This window comes from Trifolium pratense, linkage group LG2 (assembly GCF_020283565.1).
Source record: "Trifolium pratense cultivar HEN17-A07 linkage group LG2, ARS_RC_1.1, whole genome shotgun sequence".
Lineage (NCBI taxonomy): Eukaryota > Viridiplantae > Streptophyta > Magnoliopsida > Fabales > Fabaceae > Trifolium > Trifolium pratense.
The window spans coordinates 48,655,092-48,677,287 of NC_060060.1; the positions used below are offsets into that span (position 1 = coordinate 48,655,092).

Consider the following 22,196-nt stretch of genomic DNA (forward strand, 5'->3'; position numbering starts at 1 on the left):
TTTAAAATATAAGAGTGAAATTCTAGATTTTAAAATAAGGAAACTGCATTTAAATCATCTTTAGTTGTATTGTAAACAAAAAAAAGTGTTATAAATTAGTTTTTTTTTTTGAACGAAATAAATTAGCTTATTGTACTTAACAAAAAAGACACTAAATATGAAACCTAAAAAAAGACAGTAAATAGAAAACATTACGTATTAAACTTGACATAAAAAAAAAAAAAAACAGCATTATACTAGGAAGCAGGAACAAAACAATATCGAATGAATCAACTCCGTTGTAGAACTAAAAGAAAATTGAATCGCGCAGGAAGGGATTAGATTTCTAATAAAACCTTCTCGTTTGTTTCCTTAATTAATCCTTTTTCATTTCTTCAAAACCTAAACCACAATGTTGTTTTCAACTTTGAGGCATTTTCGTTTCTCCAATTTTCCTCTTTTTCAACTTTCAAACCCTAAATTCATTCCTTGCTTCCATTCTTCATCAATGCTAATGCTATACTCTCAATTACATCACCAACAAGAAGACCAACATAATCATCTTGTTTCTTCATTCAATCAATTACTACATCAGAATCCAACTCCACCCATCTTCCATTTTGGTAAGATTTTAGGTTCTCTTGTTAAGTCCAATCATTACTACACTGTTGTTTCACTTCATCGTCAGATGGAACTAAATGGAATTGCTTCAAATTTAGTTACTTTCAACATCTTGATCAATTGTTTTTCTCAATTGGGTCTAAACTCTCTTTCCTTTTCTGTATTTGCCAACATTCTTAAAAAGGGTTATGACCCAAATGCCATAACTTTGACTACACTCATCAAGGGTCTTTGTCTCAAAGGTCAGATCCATAAAGCATTGAACTTTCATGACAACGTGGTAGCACAGGGATTTCAGTTGAACCAAGTTAGTTACGGGACCTTAATCAATGGGTTATGTAAAGTAGGAGAAACAAGTGCAGCCTTGCAGTTGCTGAGACGAGTTGATGGGAAACTGGTTCGACCTAATGTGGTAATGTACACTGCAATTATTGACAGTATGTGCAAAGATAAACTTGTTGATGATGCTTTTGATTTATATTCTGAAATGGTCGCTAAGACAATTTATCCCAATGTTGTCACTTATAGTACTTTAATTAGTGGCTTTTGCATTGTCGGTAAATTGAAAGAAGCAATTGGGCTTCTTAATAAAATGGTTTTGGAGAACATCAACCCGAATGCGTATACGTTTAATATATTGGTTGATGCATTTTGTAAGGAAGGAAAAGTGAAAGAAGCTAATAATGTGTTTGCTATGATGATCAGAAAAGGTGTTAAACCTGATGTTGTTACTTATAACTCTTTAATGGATGGATATTGCTTAGTTAAAGAAATGAAAAAGGCCAACGGTATATTCAACACCATAGCTGCCCAAAGCGGAGATGTTTTAAGTTACAATATTATGATTAATGGATTTTGTAAAGTTAAAATGGTGGACGAAGCCTTAAATCTCTTCAAAGAAATGCATTGTAGAAACATTATTCCTGATGTGGTAACTTACAGTTCCCTTATTGATGGTTTGGGCAAATCAGGGAGAATCTCTCATGCTTTGAAGCTTGTGGATGAGATGCATGATAGAGGTCAACCACCTGATATAGTTACCTACAATTCTATATTTGATGCTTTATGCAAAACCCATCATGTTGAAAAGGCGATTGCATTATTAACAAAAGTTAAGAACGAGGGCATTCAACCAAATATGAACACATATACTATTCTTATTCACGGATTGTGTAAAGTTGGAAGAGTAGAGGACGCGAGAAATGTTTTTGTAGATCTTTCAGTCAAAGGCTACAATCTAAGTGTTTATACATATACTGTTATGATCCAAGGGTTTTGCATCAAGGGCTTGTTTGATGAAGCGTTGGCCTTGCTATCAAAAATGAAAGACAATGGTTGCATTCCAAATGCCAAAACTTATGAAATAATTATCCGTTGTCTATTTGATAGAGATGAAAATGATAAGGCAGAGAAACTTCTACGTGAAGCTGTCGTGAGAGGTCTACTGTAAGATTGAAACTAGGTAATATGTTTTGTCTACTGTACATTATTATTTTCAATTTATCTTTTAACAATATTGTTTCATCATTTCATTTATGTAGTTACTTCACCTAATGGAAAAAGTGCTTGTGTTATTTCTTTTGGTTAAGTGTGTTTATACTTCCCAACTAATAGACATTCCAACTTGAGGAGAATTGGTAGGATATGAAACATAGTTTTTTTTTCTGCATTATTATGCTGCAGCATATGCTTAAGGGTCTGTTTGATTAGGGGGTTTTTGAAGGGAGTGCATAGAATATTTTTTAAATGAACTTATATGGACAAATTTGCTTTATTTTTTTTTAAAAAAATCCTAAATTATCCTTGTTGGAATATAATTAAAAGTTTAAATTTTCTCTCTTCAACCAAATATGTCCGTCTCTGTGTCCGTGTCGGTGTCCCCATCAACAGAAGCTGGAACAGGAACCTTGTCCGAGATATTTTCTCCTCTTTTGAAGCACAACAAATTCTCAATATTCCCTTATCTCGGAGGCTCCCGAATGATAAAAGAATATGGCACTGGGAAGGAGATGGCAATTTTTCAGTTAGATCAGCACATCACATGATTAATTAAAGAGGCCGAATCAGCAAGGACGCCTGAAACTTCTCCATCTAAAAAGTAAACTTTTTCTTATATTAAGGACCGGAGTAGTAAACTTGGTAGCAATATTATTTATTTATTTTTATAAAAAATATTGTTTATGATTTTATTTTTATATTCCTCTTTTTATGCGTATTTATCTTATTTTTTATCTTTAAAATTTTGTATTGACTAAACTTTCTGTAAATATTTTTTTAAGGCTTCTGTAATTTTTTTATTGTTTTTGTTTTGTTTTTTTGGTTTTTCACCACCAGTTGAATCTGGTTCGGGGGTCAATTCTTGCATCAAGTGGTTCCAGCCCCCTTCCGATCGCAGTTGCGGGGATCGAACCGCGGTCCTCCTTTCCAAGTTCAGCGCCAATCACTGGACCAACTAACGATTGGTTGTTTTTGTTTTGTAATTTTTATGATTCACATATAATTTTTTTTATTGTATTGATCTTATTATTTTTTTTATATTTTTTAGTGTATTCAACGTATAGTAGATCCCCATCGCTTCTTCCAAGTCGCTGATTCCATCACCAGTCCGTTTTCATCGCAAAGGATTGAGCCATCTTCCGTCGTGTTGCTGCTGCAGGTTGGCATCGGTGTTGGCCTTGATATAATTCCTGGTAAGGGTTTTCTCCATCTTGGCTGAGCAGTAGTTGATTGACAATGGTTGTTATTGGTAGTGTGGTTGCTGGTAGGAATAGCGTTCAAAGTCCAGAGCTTTTTCCAAACTAAATTTTGTTGTTGGTTACTTGAAGGACTAGCCTTTTCACTATATACTGCCCATCTTTAGAGTGCATCCACATAAGTTGGTCATCAATTGGCTCTTTTATTAAAGGAAGTTGTTTGAATTGTTCTCCTTCAAAAGCTAAGAATACTAACCAATCGTTAGTTGGTTCAGCGGTGATTGGTGCTGAACTTGGTAGGGAGGACCACGATTCGATCCCCACAACTGCGATCGGAGGGGGCTAGAACCACTTGATGCAAGAACTGACCCCCTAACCAGATTAGGCGGTCCAGCGGGCCGGATAATGGTGGTGAACTCCAAAAACAAAAGAATACTTGGTCGATAAGATTGACATTCCACTCAGCCGAGGGTTGGAAAAGCATAAGGTCATTCCCAATCTTCCAGCATCCTCCCTTTTTAAGAATCCACAAAGCTTGTTGAATGCTCTTCCAGACATAACTAGGTTTGTATCCACTCTGTACTTGTAGAACATCAGTATTAGGAAAATATCTTGCTTTAAAAGGCTTTGTCCTAATAAAGAATTAGGATTTGTGTCAAGTCTCCATCCTTGCTTGGCCAACATGGCCTGGTTACAAAGATGCATATTCCTGAAGCCCAAACCTCCATCAAATTTTGCCTTAAAAAGATCCTTCCTTCTTTTTCAATGGATTTTGTGGTTACCATCCTTACTTCCCCACCAGAACTGACATATAGCCTTTTCAATTTGCTCACAAACCTTTTTAGGTAGTAAAGAGCAACTCAGTATATAAATACAATTTGAAACAAATGAACACGCACCAATATGGGACAATAATGCCAACGCTAACACTTTGTTGATGAATGAAATAATATAACTTTGTATATTAATATTCTAAAGAAAAATCCTTCATTCTTTATTTTGGCATTTCATTTGGGCCACTGTCAATAAAGAGCCCAAACTGACGCAGTATTTAGCAAACCTCAATAAAACGACGTCGTCACGTACTTTAGATTTGTCAATTTTTATTATGGATGAAAAAATCAATCTGTGATTGTAATATATGATTTGTTTTTAGCTTTTTGAACCAATTGTTTTTTCATGAATTTATAGATCTGTTGTTTTTTGTTTAAATCATGTAATTTAGTTTGAAAAGTTATGAGCTTTTAATGTTTTGGTTGTTTGATTTTGGATCTGTTAAGATAAGACTTTGATTGTAATTTATGTTGCTTATTTGATGAAAATGATGTTTTTATTGTTGTTTGATTTGATTGTGTTTGGTTGGTGATACTTTAAACAGTGACATGTTTTACTTATGAATTTTTTTGATCTGGTTTTACTTTTTTTTTTATGGTGTAACATGAAGTCATGTTTATCTTATATGATGTTTTTCAAAATAAGATTGGATCTAGTTTATATCTATTTTTGAAAGTCGTATTTCATTACATGTTTTTGTTATTAGTTTTATTGATGAAAATGAGAGTAAAGGAAGAATAATAAACATGAGAGGTAATGCAATTTGTAACCTCCCAACTTAGGTCAATCCTCTGTATGGCCCAAGTCTAATCTAATGAGAAGATGAGCTTTCTTTTCCTCATCATTTATCTTCTATGTAACCTTTAATTTGAGGACTATCCTCCTCCAACCAATGACCGCCCTTTCTTTTGGCCAAGATTTGAGGATCAAACTGTAGAGGGCTCACTACTAAAAGTCAACCCACATTTTAGCACACAAGTCAAATTAGGAGGATCTAACTTTAGACAATCAAGGAGTAACACATGTAATAGGAACATTATTACTATTTTGAGATCCAATTGATGAAATTCTCTCTTGTTTCCCGACATCCCGTTCTCTATATGGGACCCCAAAATTCTAAGGAGGTTAAAGAGGAAATTTTGAATCAGAAAAGAAGCAAGGAATAGAGGTGTAGACAAATTCCTGAACTAGCCAGTAGGCACAATGGTCATTTAGTAACCTTAACTAGACAGAAGAATTATAGAATTTTAAATTTATTACACATATTTTGTTAGAAGGGTCTGATATACCTTTTGAACAAGAAGATTGTTTTTATTTTGTTAGAAATTGGTTCTTCTATCATTTAGGTTCTTCTAGGCCGAATTCAATTTACTTGGTCACATTAATATCAAACTCTCTTTATTTTTTATGTGCATAAGACTTCATTTGCAGCCAGCTTGCTCTATTTGTTAACAATGATAGAGCAATCAATAGCAGTGATGATATTTGATGAGACGTATGCATTTAGCCAATGCCTTTGGCTAAATAAATATGATGTGTATTGCACCAAACTCATTAAAAATGTTAAAAATACCTTTTGTAACAAATACCTTTGTTGTGAATTCGTCTTAAATAATCACACCAATAAAAGAACTTGATGTGTGGAGCAATAGAACGACAACCAATAACAAGCGGAATAAGCAATAATAATAACCGATAAATGAGAAGGAAGAACATGATAATTTGTTTACCCAGTTCGGTCCAACAATAACCTAGTCTGGGGGAGAGAGCAGCCCCTCCGTTCTACTATATCAAAGAGTAACTTTACAAAGAAATTCTCAATTGGGTTACAAGGAATTAATCCTAATTCAACCCAAAATCTGAATCTCTTCCCGTGGCCAAGAGACTCAATTTGATAAGTGTTTCCCAAGGTGTACCACAAAGATAGTTCGTCTACCCTAGAGTTGGTTGTACCAAGAGAAAACTCTTCTTCCTCTCTAAAACCCTAGCCCTTGTGTGGTGGCAAACCCTAATCCTTGCCTCTATATTTCTACTCTCTTATTTTTCTATGAATAAAACACTCCCTATTTATAGAAAAAAAATATATGCCTAAAACTTAGTAACAAATCTGTTTTTAAAATAAAACAAATCAAAGTCAGGGTGTCATCCAAGAAAAGATTTTTCCACAAAATCTCCAAAAATGCAAAATTATGGTCCGCGCTGCTCCTCGCGCAGGAGGCAGAAACAAAAAAAAAAAGAAACCAGAACAAGCCTACGCCTCGCATAGCCGATAGATTCTACACAAATTTTTCTGACTTCTTATAACTGAGATTTCAAGGCATATTTCAACAAATCTCCATCTTGCCTTTAAATTGATGGTGATCCAATCAATCATTGTGCTTCTCTTCATCCTCCTTGAACTCTCCCATTCAAGATCACCGGCCAAGTCCAAGTGCCACTTGAACCTTGCCCTAGGTACCATCCTCCACCTGCTTCCCGCAAGCTGTACCTCCCCTTCATCCCTCGGAATGTCTTCCTCCCTCATGAAGATCTTGCCTCCCACTACCATAAGATGTTTGGTAGCACTCACAAGATTCACCGCACCCTCTTCAGACTTTGGAGTGATCAAATCTGTACCTCCCTGAAGAAACGTTTGTTCCCCACTATCATCGGCATTTGACATAGCTCAACAAGCTCCACCACCCTTCGACCCCCGGAATGCCTTCCATCCTCTCGAAGTATTGCTTGGCTCCGAACCCACCTTGGAATTTTAGGCGGTTCCACAAGCTGCAAGATCAAACTCCCCTTGCATCCAAATACCTCCAACAGTTCTACAAGTTCCAAAGTTTGATCATCGTTGCTTTCAGTTGCCTCCCTGAAGATCCTCTCAAGGTCTTGCACTTCTTCATATACAATTGAAATATAACCCACAAGGTCTCCATGGTCATCCCTCTTTGGTTCAACACTACCACCCTCCTCCCTATCTCCGATTAGATAGCCAAGGGTTAATGTTGACTGACTACCACTATTGGAAGACTACACCTCAAACTGAGTTTCCACCAAAGTATACCCACCATGATCTCCACCTTGTAACAGGCAAGACCTCTCCAATTCCTCTGAAACAGCCACCCCGAAATCCCCTAACTCTCCACCGTCACGAGCATCATCACCAGACACCACTAGTGCCTCTCCATACTCATAACCCTCATACTCCGATGAGCCTTCAACAACATGAGCAGAATTATTGTCCTTCAACTCCGGACAATACCTCTTGAAATGACCTTTCTTCTGACAATGGAAACAATTCCACTTCTCACCGCCTTTTCCCTTAACCTACTTACCTCTACCTCCGCCTTTTTTTCTTTAAGGCATCCATACCGTTCTCCACCTTCAAGTTATTTAACTTAGTTAGCTCTTTCGACCTCAAGGCCGATTGAACTTCCTCCAAGGTAAGGGTTTTCCCTGCCATAGAGCATGGTATCCTTGAAACTTTCATAGGACTTAGGTAATGTACACAGTAGATGTAGGGCTTTATCTTCATCTTCTAGGTTCACCTCAAGGTTGGCTAAATCATCAATAATCTTATTAAATTCCGCCTGTTGTTCCGTCTTAGATTTCGTCTCCACCATTCGGTAAAAGAAGAGCTTTTGTTTCAGAAACTTTGGGAACACTAAATTTAAGGCTTAATTAGTTAAATGGTCCCTTAAAGACATTTTAGGTTTCATTATGGTCCCTTAAAGAAAAAAAGGTCTGAATTGGTCCCTTATTGATATCACGTTTGCCACATTGGTCCCTTCCGTTAATTTATTAACACCAAATATATTAGGTGGACCAACATTACATGTGGTCCACCATAGATCTTAATAAATCATTTAATCTTAACTTTTGATTCTTTTGTCAAAATAGTAACCATTTGATTTTGTATGCCTACCACATCTAGCAATACACCATCAACAACTATTTTCTCTCCCCATTTCTTCATCTTCTTCAATGGACTCACCATGAACACACCATTGACCTTCAATGGAGCTTTCACAAAAAAACTCAAATCGGCTTCAAAAATCACAAAAGAATACACAAATTCGCTTGATTTTTAGCACTGGTCATGAATCTATGCTTAGATTTCATAGTGGAGGCTTATATTTTGAAAATCGAAACAACAACTTAAGAACATAAAAATGACCAAAACATGATTCAAGCAAACTCACGCAAAATTAACGATTGGAAAAGCTTCAAAACGTGATATTGAACATAAATCAACCAATAATTGCTTGGTTTAAGCTTTAGAAGGAAATTGAAGAGACAAATTGAGGAAGAAGGTGATGTTGGAAAATTGGGGAAAAAGATGAATTTTAGAGTTTGTTTGAATATTGATTGAAGATTTGAGTATATTTTTATGATGTTTATGAAAAAGATGAAGAAGAATGGAGGCAGAAGATGAAGAAGGGAGGAGGAAGAAGATGAACAGTATTTTTTTGCACCATTTAACGTTTTTTGTCAAAATCTAACGGAAAGGACCAAAATGACTAGTGGAGATGTCTTTAAGGGACCAATCCAGACTTTTTTTCTTTAAGGGACCATTGTGAAACCTAAAATATCTTTAAGGGACCATTTGAATTATTAAGCCCTAAATTTAATACTCCCTCCAGTCCTTTTTATAAGGAGCACTTTGTGAAATTTTTTTGGTCCTTTTTATAAGAAACTTTGACCAATTTTCAAATGTTTTAAATGTTCAATTTCACTTATGCCCTTATTTATTATGAGAGAGAATTTAAAAATAAGTAAGTTAGTTGAATAAAGAGTAATTAAATAAGGGTATACATGAAATATAAATTTAAATTCATAAGAGTATTAAATGAAAATAACTATGTTAAATGTATTTTCTTAGTCTGTGTGATTTTTCTAAACTGTTCCTTATAAAAAGAACCGGAGGGAGTATCATTTTAGATTAACAACTGTGTGTATTCTTGTTATCAGCATTTAATGTACTAGCTATGAACACATGATCCAAGATAAAATATTGAATTTAGTTATTTGAAATCTACATTGGTCCTCCAATTAGCATTTCATTTCGTTAGTGATTCAAATAGTCTTCTCACCAAATTAATCCCTCAAATCAAAGACCTGCATATTGTAACATACTAACATTTATATTTTTAATGAGTTATGTGCTGGAAAAACCTTTAGAAAACTAATATGATGAAACCATAAATAATTTGTGTTTGTCTGCGCAATTTTGTTCATTTGTTTAAGTATCCTAATATATACTTATGTTTTTTCAGGTAACTGAATAAGAACAGTCGAGAGGTAGGTGTTCTGAGTCAGGCTAGCACTAATTAATGATCATGAAGCAACATCATATACTAGGGAAGTTGATGTGCGACGGTTGTAAGCTTGTGAATTACTTTAATTGTTCTTATGGTTACATAAAATTACTGTCAAATGAAAGTTACTTTAATAAGTATGCATTAAAGACATGTATTGAGAACTGGAATGGTCTTCAAGTTGTTTGCTCACTAGGTTGAGACCTGAGAGTTTAGAACTTGAATGCTTTGTAGGGAGTGGGATTCTATTTTCTACATAATTGCTGGTGTTGTAGTTTTGGTTTAGGATGATATGATTTGTATATAGTAATATCAAGGTAGGCTAGTATGCTATCTTTTTGCTTCTGTTTGGTTCAAGAATTAATAAGGTTCTAAAAATAGTATATGTGATAAGGTTTTAAGAATTAATAAGTTGTTTGCGCATTGTGCTATTTTGTCGATTCGAAATTGTGGAAGCAAATATCCATACCAGATAAAATAAACATATACAAGCAAAAACTATGTCAATAGTAGAGTTTTTAGTGCAGGTCACAAATACCTCGACTCGACTACATTTGAAACTCAAAGGATTTGAAAATAAAGTAAGCTGACTTGCATGGGAATTTCAAGAGCATATTATGATTCATCCCCTCGCTTCGCTTTTACATTATTATATAAAACAAGAGCTTCTTCCATTATCCTAGGTCGATCCAATGCTTGGACTCTTTTTCTCCCTGGTGGATGGGAACTAAGGAAACCTCCGAGCTTAAATTTATTGCGTGACTCTTTTAACTCTTCATATTTGTCAAATTCGTCATATATTATAGGTGCACACCGAGGATCATAGCCAGCTGCTGCCATTAGTAGAAGTCCAATGTAATCAGCTTCCATTTCAAGCCTGGAAATTATGAACAAATTGGGTTGAGACCGAGCATGGAGCAAAATATGTTAATTCCATGCACCAAGATACCATTCAAAATGAACTAAAGAAGCATGTCAAATCATGGTAATATATTGATGCTGTTTGGAATGCAAGTATGCTGCTTATATTAAGGCTGTTTGGATTGACAAACGATTGCCTTGAAAATGGTATTGTATATAGTTTTGATTCTATCGGTAGCCATAGCAAATATCACCAGGGACGGAACCAGGTGTATTGAAAATGGGGAGACCGCCACCCCTAACACATATCATACTATAGTAATTTATACATGAATATAATATCTGCTCCTGTATTCAATTAAAGAACATAAGAAATCAATGGATTAGAAAAGGCAGACAAGGAATTAATCATACCGTCGGTTGAAGGGTAGTAGTTGGACAAGTGGAAGCACTCTTTGGGCAAAATCAATCGTAATAAACCCATGTGCTCCTTGTTTCTCTTTCAGCATGGTGTCTAGCCACAATATGCCCAACCTAAATAACAAGAAAATCAACATTAGTGAAAAAAAAAAATAATAATAACAAGAAAATCAACATATTTTCAAAATAACAAAAGACCAGAAACCCAATTACATATTAAATCATAGATATAAATAGAGTGAGATGTCCGTAAAAACAGCAATTACTGCCGCAATGGCTACATTTTACCGCAATTTTGAATCAACATCATGCATATAAAAAATCAAAGAGTTGAAGAAAGGATAATAATAATGATCAAACACCTCATGTGCAAGAACAGTTGCTAAATGTGCATCTGACCCATGGTAAACCGAAGCCATGGTGGTAACAATCTTGCCACCAGCGTAACACCCGGTAAAAATATCTTCAGGTTCATTGACAACCAAAACCTCCCAATTTAATCCATCCAAATGCGACATAGATGGCGGTAAGCTTCGAGTTAAATGCAAGCAAACACTATAATTAGAAGAAGCAGAGCTCATTTTGTTCTTCTCATTATGCAATGCATGAATAATGTGATTAAGAATGTTTGTAACCCTGATAGTAACCGGATGAGTTGAAGGCATAATGTCAAAACTTTGTTTTTGTTTTTCAAAATATCTCTCACCAGCTATCCTCTCAACAGAAATTGGTATGGAAATAAAACGAGTTCGATTGGTGTAAGGAACAGTTTGGTAGTTTCTAATAAATCTCCATCTCAAAAGACCGATTAATCCCTTTGGCATAACACAATCTGGATCATTAGAGTCAAATCCCTTGAGTCCTCCTACTCCTAGTGTTGGATTGTGAGAAAATGAAGAGAATGCATAAAGAGAACTTGCTAGTAGTAGCTTTCTCATTTTGTTGGAAACAATGATGAGAATGAGATAGTAGCTAGCTAGTACGAGAGTGAGTGAGCATAATAATATATAAAAGAGAATGCATAAGGTTTAGTGTTGTTAGGGTTTGTTTGAGTATAATGGAATTTGTATCCAACAAAATTATAGGTAATAACTCATCTACCACTATTATTCATTCATGTAACTAATTAATAAGTTTATTTGTGTTGCATTGTGGTTAGGTCATATGTATTTGTTGGCGATTTAACACAAACTAATTCTAATTAATAATTGTTTTGTATGATTGGATAAAAAAAAATTGTACTAACTCTGATTTTTAAAGAGTGTCTTCATAATTCACAATTCGGTGTTACTATAAAGTTTAACTAAGAATTGTTTCCACCAGTAATCGAACTTGAATTCTGTTCTGGACTAGACTAATGCTAGTCCACCTAGACCCTCACAAAGTCCACATGGCTTGCCCAACCACCTCCATGTCAGCATGGCACAACCTCTCCACCAAGATAGGGTAAAATTACTACTCTACCCACTATCCAAGGGTAATATCTTGGCAGTCCCTCTTAATGGGCCTTGGCTAGTCCAGCCCACTAAGAGGACCTTTGGCCCAGAGCTGGGGGCTATAAATACTCTCCCTCTTGGGAGAGCAAGGTAGAATACTATTCATTATCACAATTACTCTCTCTCTCTAACCTCTCTCTAGTATCTCTTTTGCTCTCTATTCCTTGTCTGACTTTGGCATCGGAGCACCTGCAGGTACAACCCCCCCCTCCGTGGACCATCTGCTCGGATTACTGCCTACCACCTGCTCAACGGACTTCCAGCTGGCCTCCTACCTGTTCTGATCAACAGTTAAGATCAGTGGCGCCGACTGTGGGGATCTGAGTTCTCCCCTTCTTTGTTTCGAGCAAGTAAACCAAAGAACAAAACCAATCAATCACTTTTTCATCATGGCCAGTTCATCTCATTTCAACAATGACCTTGAGGACGCTGCTCCTCCACCTTCTCCCCGTCTGTCTCCTGCTCTCATCACTGACCTCCAGGCCCTCCCCGAGTCTGACCCTAGAGACGGGCAGGAAACTTCCTGGACTTCTGAGGACGGCGACTTGGTCGTCTTGACTGAGAAGCAGGCAGGGAAGCGCCCTCAGTCCGAGCAGGGCAAATCAGCAGAAACCGACTTGTCCACTGCTTCAGTTACCAATGCTGAACTAGCAGCACTCATAGCTGCCCTAAAGCAAACCACCGAAGCTCTCCAAGGCCAGAATCGCCGAATGGACGAGCAGAATATGAGACTAGATCGCTTGGAAAGGAATCAGCGACTCTCAAGGAACAACTCTCCCCCGAGGAGAACTCCTACTTCTCAATCCCCTCCTCGTCAGGAAACTGTCAGGCAACGACGACCTGCCCTTGAGAGGATTGAGCAGCCTGGCAAGAAATGAGACCATGTCTCCCCTCCCCGCGAGGGTATATCTTCTCCAAATGTGAAAAAAGGAAAAATTGTGGACCGAACACCTCCTCGTCGTCACTCTCCCCAGGGACTCAGCTTGATGACCAAACAAGGGCAGCCAGTAAGCCGCAGCCATCACACTGACCAATTCTCCAGGAGCCCAACTCCTGATCGTGAGGGCTCACCTCCCCTAAACTCGCAGGAGAGTGACGAGGATGATCCCCGCTGCCCTTTATCTCACGACATACTTCAAGCACCCGTTCCAAAGGGATGTAAGCGACCACCTCCTCTCCCAGCTTATGATGGACTTTCTGACCCAGATGAACACATCGCATCAGTCAATGCTACCCTGAACTTCTTGAGGGTCAGCGGAGCAATTAGATGCAGAATATTTCCAACTACTCTGAGAAAGGGAGCTATGGCTTGGTACCACAGCCTAGCTCCTCGCTCCATAACCTCATGGATGGATCTGTCCGACCAATTCCGCAGGCACTTCACTGCTTCCCGCAAGCAACCAAAGACCGAAGCAGTCCTGGACGCCATCTTCCAAGCTGATAACGAATCTCTCCGCAGTTTCATAGAGAGGTTCAACAAAGAAGCCGTCCAGGTAGAAACAACTGATGATATGAAGAAATACCTGCTCCAGAGGGGCCTTAGGCCAAACAGTGACTTTGCAAAAGCCGTCGGAATCGAAAAACCGCGCACCTTTAGCGACCTCCTCCTCAAATCTCAACCCTACATCCAGTATGAAGAGCAACAAGCTGCAGATGCTGCCCGTTATGGGCGAGCAGGGAACAGTCAACCTGCTCCTCGTTCAAATGCTGAACAGTCTAGCCGAGGAGGAGGAAGACAAAGAGGCGAAAGGCCTAGGGAACCCCGTGGACCTCCCAGCACGTTCAGCAACTATACTCCCCTTAGCAAAACCCAGGAAGAAATTTGGAAAGAGTGCAACTCAGCTGAGTTCACTAAAGCAGGAATTAAATTTCCAAGACAACAACCCACAAAGCCTGGCCAAGACAAGAGCAGGTACTGCAAGTACCACAAGGGTTACGGCCATCTGACTGACGACTGCATCCAATTAAAAGACGCCATTGAAATTCTGATTAGAAATGGGCAAATCAAACAATACGTGAAGAGGGGCAATGCTCCCCGGGCAGAAGCTGCTGAGACCAGCAACACTGAAGAAGCTGCACCAGAAAAATCCGGGCACAAGCCAGTTGCCCTTGCCATCTCCAGACCTGAAGATTTCTTCGTCCCTGACTACTTGGACGACACCTACGTTGCTCCTACACTGAACAAATGGGACGCACTTGCCCAAGCTATGGTGATCTCTGGTGGAGGTTTTGACAAACAGACTGTGGGATCCATCAAGAGAAAATTTGAAGAATTGATAGATGGCTCTTCCAACCTGAGTGCAACTTTGGATAAACCGAAAGGGCAATCAAAGCCCTTAGCCTTCTATATGGAAGAGCTGCCCGGTGGAACTGCAAACTCCCAGATACCCCTGCTCATCAGAGTGGACATGGCAAATATGGACGTCCGCAGGGTACTGGTCGACCAAGGAAGCTCCTGTGATATCATGTATTCCCAACTTTTCAAGACTCTGCAACTAGATGAAACCTACCTCACTCCTTATTTTGGATCTGATCTCTCCGGATTTAATGGAGCAACAACTAAGCCATGGGGCTATGTAGACCTGCTAGTCACCGTTGGCTCTGAAGAAACTGCAAAAACTATCAAAGTGAAATTCCTGGTAGTAGACTGCCCTTCTCTCTACCAGTGCATCCTGGGCCGAACAGCTATTGCTGACTTAATGGCTGTCCCTTCAACCGCCCACCTCAAGATGAAGTATTATACTCATAAAGGCCAAGTTGCAACACTGCATGGAGACATTGAAGCTGCAAGGAGAGTCTTCAATGCGTCCTCCAAAGGAAATGAATATATCGGGCAGCTCCCCGAGTTCAAGAAGTCCAAGGCAACAACTTCCCTGCCCTTGCCAGAAATCAGCTCCATCGACCTCGACAGCCGCTTTTCCAAACAGGAAAACAAAGATGAGAAGAAGCTCCGCAAGGAGAAGAAGGAAGACGACGAGGCAAGCCAAGAGCACCGTCGTCCGGTTCCAGACGGGGAGTTCGAGCTGATTCCCTTCGGAGAAGACCCGAGCAGGGCAGTGAAGATTGGGACTGGGCTCCCCGAACTTGCTAGGAAGCAACTTGAAGCCTGCTTGAAGGAAAATGCTGATCTGTTCGCCTGGCACGCTTCTGAGATGCCCGGCTTGGACCCCAACATAGCATGTCACCAGCTGACTATTGATCCCACTGCACTTCCCGTTGTACAACGTAGACGTAGGCAGTCTCCTGAGAAATCGGAGGCTGCAGAAAAATGTGTAAAAGACCTCCTAGAGGCAAATTTTATTTCGGAGGCCAGGTATACAACCTGGTTGTCCAACGTTGTACTCGTCAAAAAATCTAATGGAAAGTGGAGGATGTGTTGCGACTATACCGATCTTAACAGGGCTTGCCCTAAAGACTCTTATCCCTTACCTTGCATTGATAGACTTGTTGATAATTCTTCTAGCTTTAAATTATTGTCTTTTATGGATGCTTATTCAGGTTATAACCAAATTCCAATGGCAGTAGCAGATAGAGAAAAAACAGCTTTCATGACCGAGTCGGGCAACTATTACTACAACGTAATGCCCTTCGGTCTCAAAAATGCAGGAGCTACATACCAGCGAATGATGAACAAAGTCTTCCGAGGACAAATAGGAGACATGCTCGAGGTATACATGGACGACATGATCGTAAAATCCCCCGAGGAACTCGACCATGTCGTGCACCTTCGAAAGGTGTTCGAGCAGGCCAGGAAATACAACATGAGATTCAACCCAGAGAAGTGCACCTTCGGGGTCCGAGCAAGTAAATTCCTGGGATTTTACCTAACCGAGCGAGGAATTGAAGCCAACCCTGACAAGTGCAGAGCTTTTGCCGAGCTCCCCACTCTGAGCGATAAGAAGTCCATACAAACTCTTAATGGAATGCTAACATCGCTTTCCAGATTTGTATCCAAATCAGCACAACATGCACTCCCCTTTTTCAAACTACTAAAGAAAGAAGCAGTCTTCGAATGGACAGATGAATGCGAGCAAGCTCTCCAACATCTGAAAAAGGCCTTATCAGAGCCACCTGTCCTCTCACGACCAAGTGACGAGGAGGTATTATACCTGTACCTTTCCGTCGCCTCAGAGGCTGTAAGTGCAGCTCTTATTCGTGAGACAAACGAAGGGCAGAAACCAGTATACTTTACGAGTAAAGCCTTGCAGGGTCCTGAACTAAGATACCAACAAATTGAAAAAATAGCCCTTGCACTAGTTTATGCTGCGAGGAGACTAAGACATTATTTCTTGGCCCATACAATTGTGGTCCGAACAGACCAACCAATCAAGTCTTTGCTTGGCCGACCAGATATGGCGGGCAGGATGCTCAAATGGTCCCTCGAACTCTCAGAATTCGACATTCGTTACGAGAGCAGAAAAGCTCTAAAAGCCCAAGTCCTAGCTGACTTCGTCGTAGAGATGACGAGCTCCTCCCCTACAGTGGACGGAGCAGATAAATGGACAATCTTTGTAGACGGAGCATCAAGCGCTACAGGAGCAGGTGCAGGCATCATTCTTGAAAATGAGAATGGCTTACTAATCGAGGTCTCCCTAGCACTATCCTTCCCAACTTCAAACAACCAAGCAGAATATGAAGCATTCCTCGCTGGACTACGTTTGGCCGAGGACTTGCAAGCCAAGGAGATAAAAATATACACAGATTCGCAACTGGTCGCCTCACAGGTGCTAGGAGAGTATCAGACCAAGAATGATAACCTCTCTGAATACCTAGTGCTAGTAAAGGAAAAAATCACCAAGTTCAACTCTGTTGAAATATTACATGTTCCCCGCGAGCATAACAAAAGGGCAGATATCCTGTCCAAGCTGGCAAGCACAAAAAGGAAGGGCGGAAACAAATCTGTCATCCAAGAGATACTCCCTCGCCCAAGCATAGAAAAACCAAGCAAGGTTGTGGACATAAACGTCATTGGCGACAAAGACTGCTGGATGACTCCAGTATACAACTTCCTCGAGCACGGAACTCTCCCTGACGACCAGAAACAAGCAGCTATAGTCAGACGAAGAGCCTGCTCCTATGTCATCCTTGATGGAAAATTATACAGGAGAGGATTTTCCATTCCTCTCCTAAAATGTGTGGACGAGGACACAGCAGATTACATCCTGCGCGAAGTCCATGAGGGCATTAACGCCCAACACCTGGGAGGAAGGTCACTTGCCAGGAAAGCTCTACGAGCAGGGTACTATTGGCCTACTATGCAACAGGACGCCAAAGACCACGTAAAAAAATGTGACAAATGCCAAAGGCATGGGGATATGCACTTAGCTCCCCCTCGAGAACTAAAATCTTTGTCTTCCCCCTGGCCCTTCGCCTGGTGGGGCATGGACTTACTTGGTCCTTTTACCAAAGGACTTTATCAAAATCGTTACTTAATAGTAGCAGTGGACTACTTCACAAAGTGGGTGGAAGCCGAACCCCTCTCCGACATAACGTCGCTCAGAGTCCTGCGCTTCTTCAAAAGAAATGTGCTAGCTAGATTCGGAATACCACAGGTGGTAGTCACAGACAACGGAACACGGTTTACAGACAAAGATTTTCAAGCATTTCTTGTTGCCCTGGGCACCAAGCAGCACTTCACATCGGTCGAGCACCCCCAAACCAACGGGCAAGCTGAAGCAGCCAACAGAGTAATCCTGAGAGGGTTACGAAGAAGACTCGACCAAAACAAAAAGAAATGGGTCGAAGAGCTTGACAACGTACTCTGGGCCTATCGAACAACCCCACACTCCACAACCGGAGAGACCCCCTTCCGACTGGTATATGGAACGGAGGCAGTTATCCCCGTAGAGATTGGGGAACCGTCTCGTCGGACTGAGCAACCTCTAGACGAGGAGCAAAATGACGAAGCACTTCGAGAGGAGCTTGACCTCGTCGAAGAAATTCGAACAGGAGCTTCTTTAAAGGAGGCCACCCTGAAGCAGAAAATAGCTGCCCGTCATGACACCAAAGTCATCAAAAGAGAGTTCGAGGTGGGCAGCCTCGTCCTAAGACGCAATGCAGACTCCCAGGATGGCAAACTTGCACCCAATTGGGAAGAACCATACCGCGTCATTGACAAAACAGAAAATGGTGCATACTATCTCGAGGACCTTCGAGGGAAGAAACTTCCTCGACCTTGGAATGCCCAGAAGTTGAAACAATATTATAGCTAAGTTATTGCCACACTAAAAGGCTGCTCGCACTTCAGAACACAACGAATCGAGCACCTTAAACAACGGAGGGCACCATGGCACACGTGCTCATCTAAAACCATAGCAGGGGAACTAATTCACCATAAGGGAAATGGAACTCCTGCTAGACGAGGATAACTCTCGAAACGAGCCCATCGTCCCCGTGCCACGACCTAGCACCCAGCTCGCGATGGGAGGTTCAGGTTGCGAAGAAGGGTACACTAGCGTGCTTGTATTCGCGTAACTTAGAAACAACTCTAAGTGCTTATACAGTTCCCCAAACTGTTTAAGTCAAAACAGAGGAGACTACCCTCAATAAAACATGCTCAGTATCAAGCAGGGGAAACCTCCCCGGCAAAATAACAACGAGCGCAGCATTCATACATGCAAAAATATGATAAGTATACAAAATAGACATAAAAATAAACAGGCAAAACTTAGCACACCAACTTGCTCGAATGAGCATACCAGCATGCCAGATGAGCATCTCAATAACGGGGAGGTAAGATCCCCGGCACGAAATTTAAACAACACATTTCGTTAAATTAAAAATGGGGACAAGCTCCCCGGCTCAGGTTTTGAGCAAGAAATTAGCATAAAATTTGGTTAAGATAAAAGTAGGGACCAGACCTCCCCGGTTGAAATTTTTAACAACAAAATTTCATGAAAAATTTTCTAAGTTATGAGACGGGGAGGCTCCCCGGTTGAAATTTTTAACAACAAATTTCATGAAAAATTTTCTAAGTTATGAGACGGGGAGGCTCCCCGGTTGAAATTTTTAACAACAAATTTCATGAAAAATTTTCTAAGTTAAAAAATAAGGAAACATACATACGAGCAGGTATAGACGAGCAGTTATATACAATCATATATAAATAAAACGGGCACCTGCCCGGAATTGTCATAAATATCAAACGGGGACAAAAGCCCACTTGTTCCAAAATTACAAACCATGGCTCAAAGGCCCCAAAAATCAAAGAGACAAAAATAAATTACATTAGAAAGGCCGGGGACATCTACTCCTCGCACCTATCTTCCTGCTCATTCACGTCATCTTGCTCATCTTCATGACCCTCCTCGAACACCCCCTCAGCGTCTTCCTCCTCTTCATCAGAGTCGGCCAGGCCAGCCGGGATAACAATTTGGCCATCCTTGACCTGCCCGTTCACATGCATTCCCCGGGTCACCAGCTCCACGTCAGGATTGAGGCACTTGATTTGCTGCACGGCATTCTCAAAGGCGTACTCAGTGCCCTCTACAAAGTCATGGGACAGCTGAGCAATCACCTTGACCAAGTCTGCTCGGGTGGTCAACCCCTCGGCAGCCTTGTGCTCGTTCTCGCCCGGCGCCATGGCAGCATTAAGCCTTTCAATTTCAGCCCGAGCAGCATCCAAATCCTCTCCCCTTTTACGGTGCTCGTCCAGCTGGTCACCCCAATGTTTTTGCTTCTCCTTTAGGTCTTCCACAGCAATTTTGAGCTGGTTGATCCGACCTTTGGACCGCTCGTGCCTGGCCTGGGCAGTGTTCAGCTGCTCGACTAAGGACTCCCGCTCGTCACCAAGGACAAGGGAGCTCGAGACCATCCGCACCATAGCAGCCATGTCACGAGCATGCTGCTGCCTACGGGCCTCTGGTTCCTGGTCAAGAATAGCAGCCCTTTCAGTTTCAAAGACCTCCGGAGGATACTTCTCAAAAAATCTGTCCACGGTAAAGCACCGAGGAACTGGAAACTTGCTGCATCCTCCCATGCCCGCATCTTCAACCGGGGTATCTTCTTCTCTTGTCCTCTTCGCTGGAGGAGGCCGGGGAGCTGAGGTAGGGGTGCCCGAACCAACACCCGAGGTCCCAATAACCTGCACGGAAGGGGTCCCCGGCCTCACTTCCTGGGAAGCCCTGGCAACAATCTTCTTTTTTCCTCGGCCAGACCTGCTCGCCTTCTCATCCTGCTTGGCCTTCAACATGCGCTCGGCAATGGTTTCCATTTCGTCTGCAAATAAATGACGAGCACGTTAGTAAAAGACGAGGAATGCACACAACAATAACATAAATTTTTCTAAGTTAAAAAAGAAAGGAAACAATACCCAAGCATAGTTTAACCTCCCCGGCATTTTTGCACTTAAGGAGGGTCCTAGTATTAATAAAACGAGGAGAGGCCTTAGGCTCCCCGTGTTCATCTCTTATGGTAACTCCCTTACGAGTCGTCCAGACCCCGGGAGTAAAACCGGCCACAAAGGTCTTCAGACTTTCGAAGGCAGCCATGTCCTCGGGAGACAAATCTGCGTCCCCGGTTGTATATTCCTTAGGCTCCTTCAGGAAATGGGTGTACGACCAGCTTAACGGGAACTTAGGGACTGCCCGAACTATAACTTGCCCGCTGGCATCCTTACGGGCAACACCTTGCTCGTCCCTACCTTCCTCCAGCTCCATTAAACTCTCCCGGGCAGATGAAGACTCTGGCCGGACAACAAAGTACCTTTCCTTGAAATCCTTAACGGAATCCACAAACATTTTGAATAATTTAACATCCTCGTGATGCTTTAATGAAACCCAATTCTGACGAGGTGCTCGCCCAACCTCCCTCGTCGGCTTACGCTGAATCTTGAAGATTCTAAAGAAAAGGGGAAGAGTAGGAAGAACGCCTTTATACGTACAGAGGCGCTCGAACCCCATAATAAAAGACCACGAGTTTGGATGCAGCTGCGACGGAGCCACCTGCAAGGCTTTAAGCACGCTGGCCGCAAAGGGGCTGAACGGCAGCCTGAGCCCCATCTCCTTAAATACAAATTCGTACATAGCGAACTCATGCCCGTTAAAAGACGAGCACACCCGTTCACCCTCCCCGGGTATACGGGTCGACCAATTTTGAAGCCCGTCTGCTCTCTGCTGCTCGACGGTCATATATAATCTTGGATCCTGGGAAGTAAGCGACGAGGCTATTCCCCGGGGTTCTGGAGCAACCCAATCCAGCGCAGGATCGGTTATGCAGTCGACCAATGTATACTTCTCCGCACCCTGCGTTTCCACAACCTCCTCGGTTTCTGACATTTTACAACCTGAAATGCAGCAAAAACAAAGTGAATTCGATGATCAAATCCACCCTTTCACCGCAATTCAAGTGAAAGGGCGCAGGATAGGACGAGGACGCTGTCCCCGACCAAAGCCCTTTTCAAATGGCAATTAAAATCAAACCGAGGAGGGTAGCCCAGGTGAAAGACGGGGAGATAAGCTTCCCGGTTTGAATTTCAAACAACGAATTTCATGAAAAAATTCCTAAGTTAAAAAGGGAGAACATGCTCCCCAGCAATACAAACTATCTAAAGTTTTGATCAGTGCATTTTAATGCACATTCTTTTACTATTGTACTAGTGTATTCCTATGGTTTAATTTACTATTTTTACTATTTTAATGTGTTTTTATATTTAAGTTTATTTCTAACTTTATTTTATTTTCGCACTTAATTTATGAATAAATAGCACTTTGACACCCTTCCAGTCCGCAGGTCATAACTGGAGCTACGAATATCGGATTGAGGCGCCGGAAGATGCGTTGGAAAGCTGAGATCAAGAGCTACAACTTTCATGTTGAGGCCAAAACCCAGTTCGGAGCGCAAGTGTGTCAAATATTTACGTTTATGTTCCAGACTTTATGAAAATAATGTAATTTGGGGTCAAACTTATGTTTTTCGACCCGTAGCTTTTTAAGCCCAATTTTCTCTGAGTACTTAAGCAAAAACACAGCTAGGGTTTCAGGGAAATTCTG

The 22,196-nt window shown here is 41.0% G+C and overlaps 1 protein-coding gene across 7 annotated transcripts in view; it reads left to right on the forward strand.

Annotated features, from left to right (window-relative positions):
- Positions 1-238: 238 nt before the first annotated feature.
- LOC123907040 (pentatricopeptide repeat-containing protein At1g12300, mitochondrial-like) overlaps positions 239-22,196 on the forward strand; it is a 55,955-nt gene continuing 33,997 nt past the window's right edge. Inside the window, exons 1-3 of one of the 7 annotated variants that reach the window (XR_006809099.1) lie at positions 239-2,062; positions 3,146-3,290; positions 9,389-9,775. Coding sequence is in view for 4 of the 7 variants with exons in the window: in XM_045957110.1 (XP_045813066.1) it covers positions 392-2,050 (1,659 nt within the window). In the remaining 3 variants the exon portion in view is untranslated. Of the gene's footprint in view, positions 2,063-2,141; positions 2,172-2,490; positions 2,767-2,934; positions 4,463-9,388; positions 9,776-22,196 lie in introns of those variants that run through there. The other 6 variants (XR_006809097.1, XR_006809098.1, XM_045957110.1 and 3 more) reach the window with 6 other exon arrangements.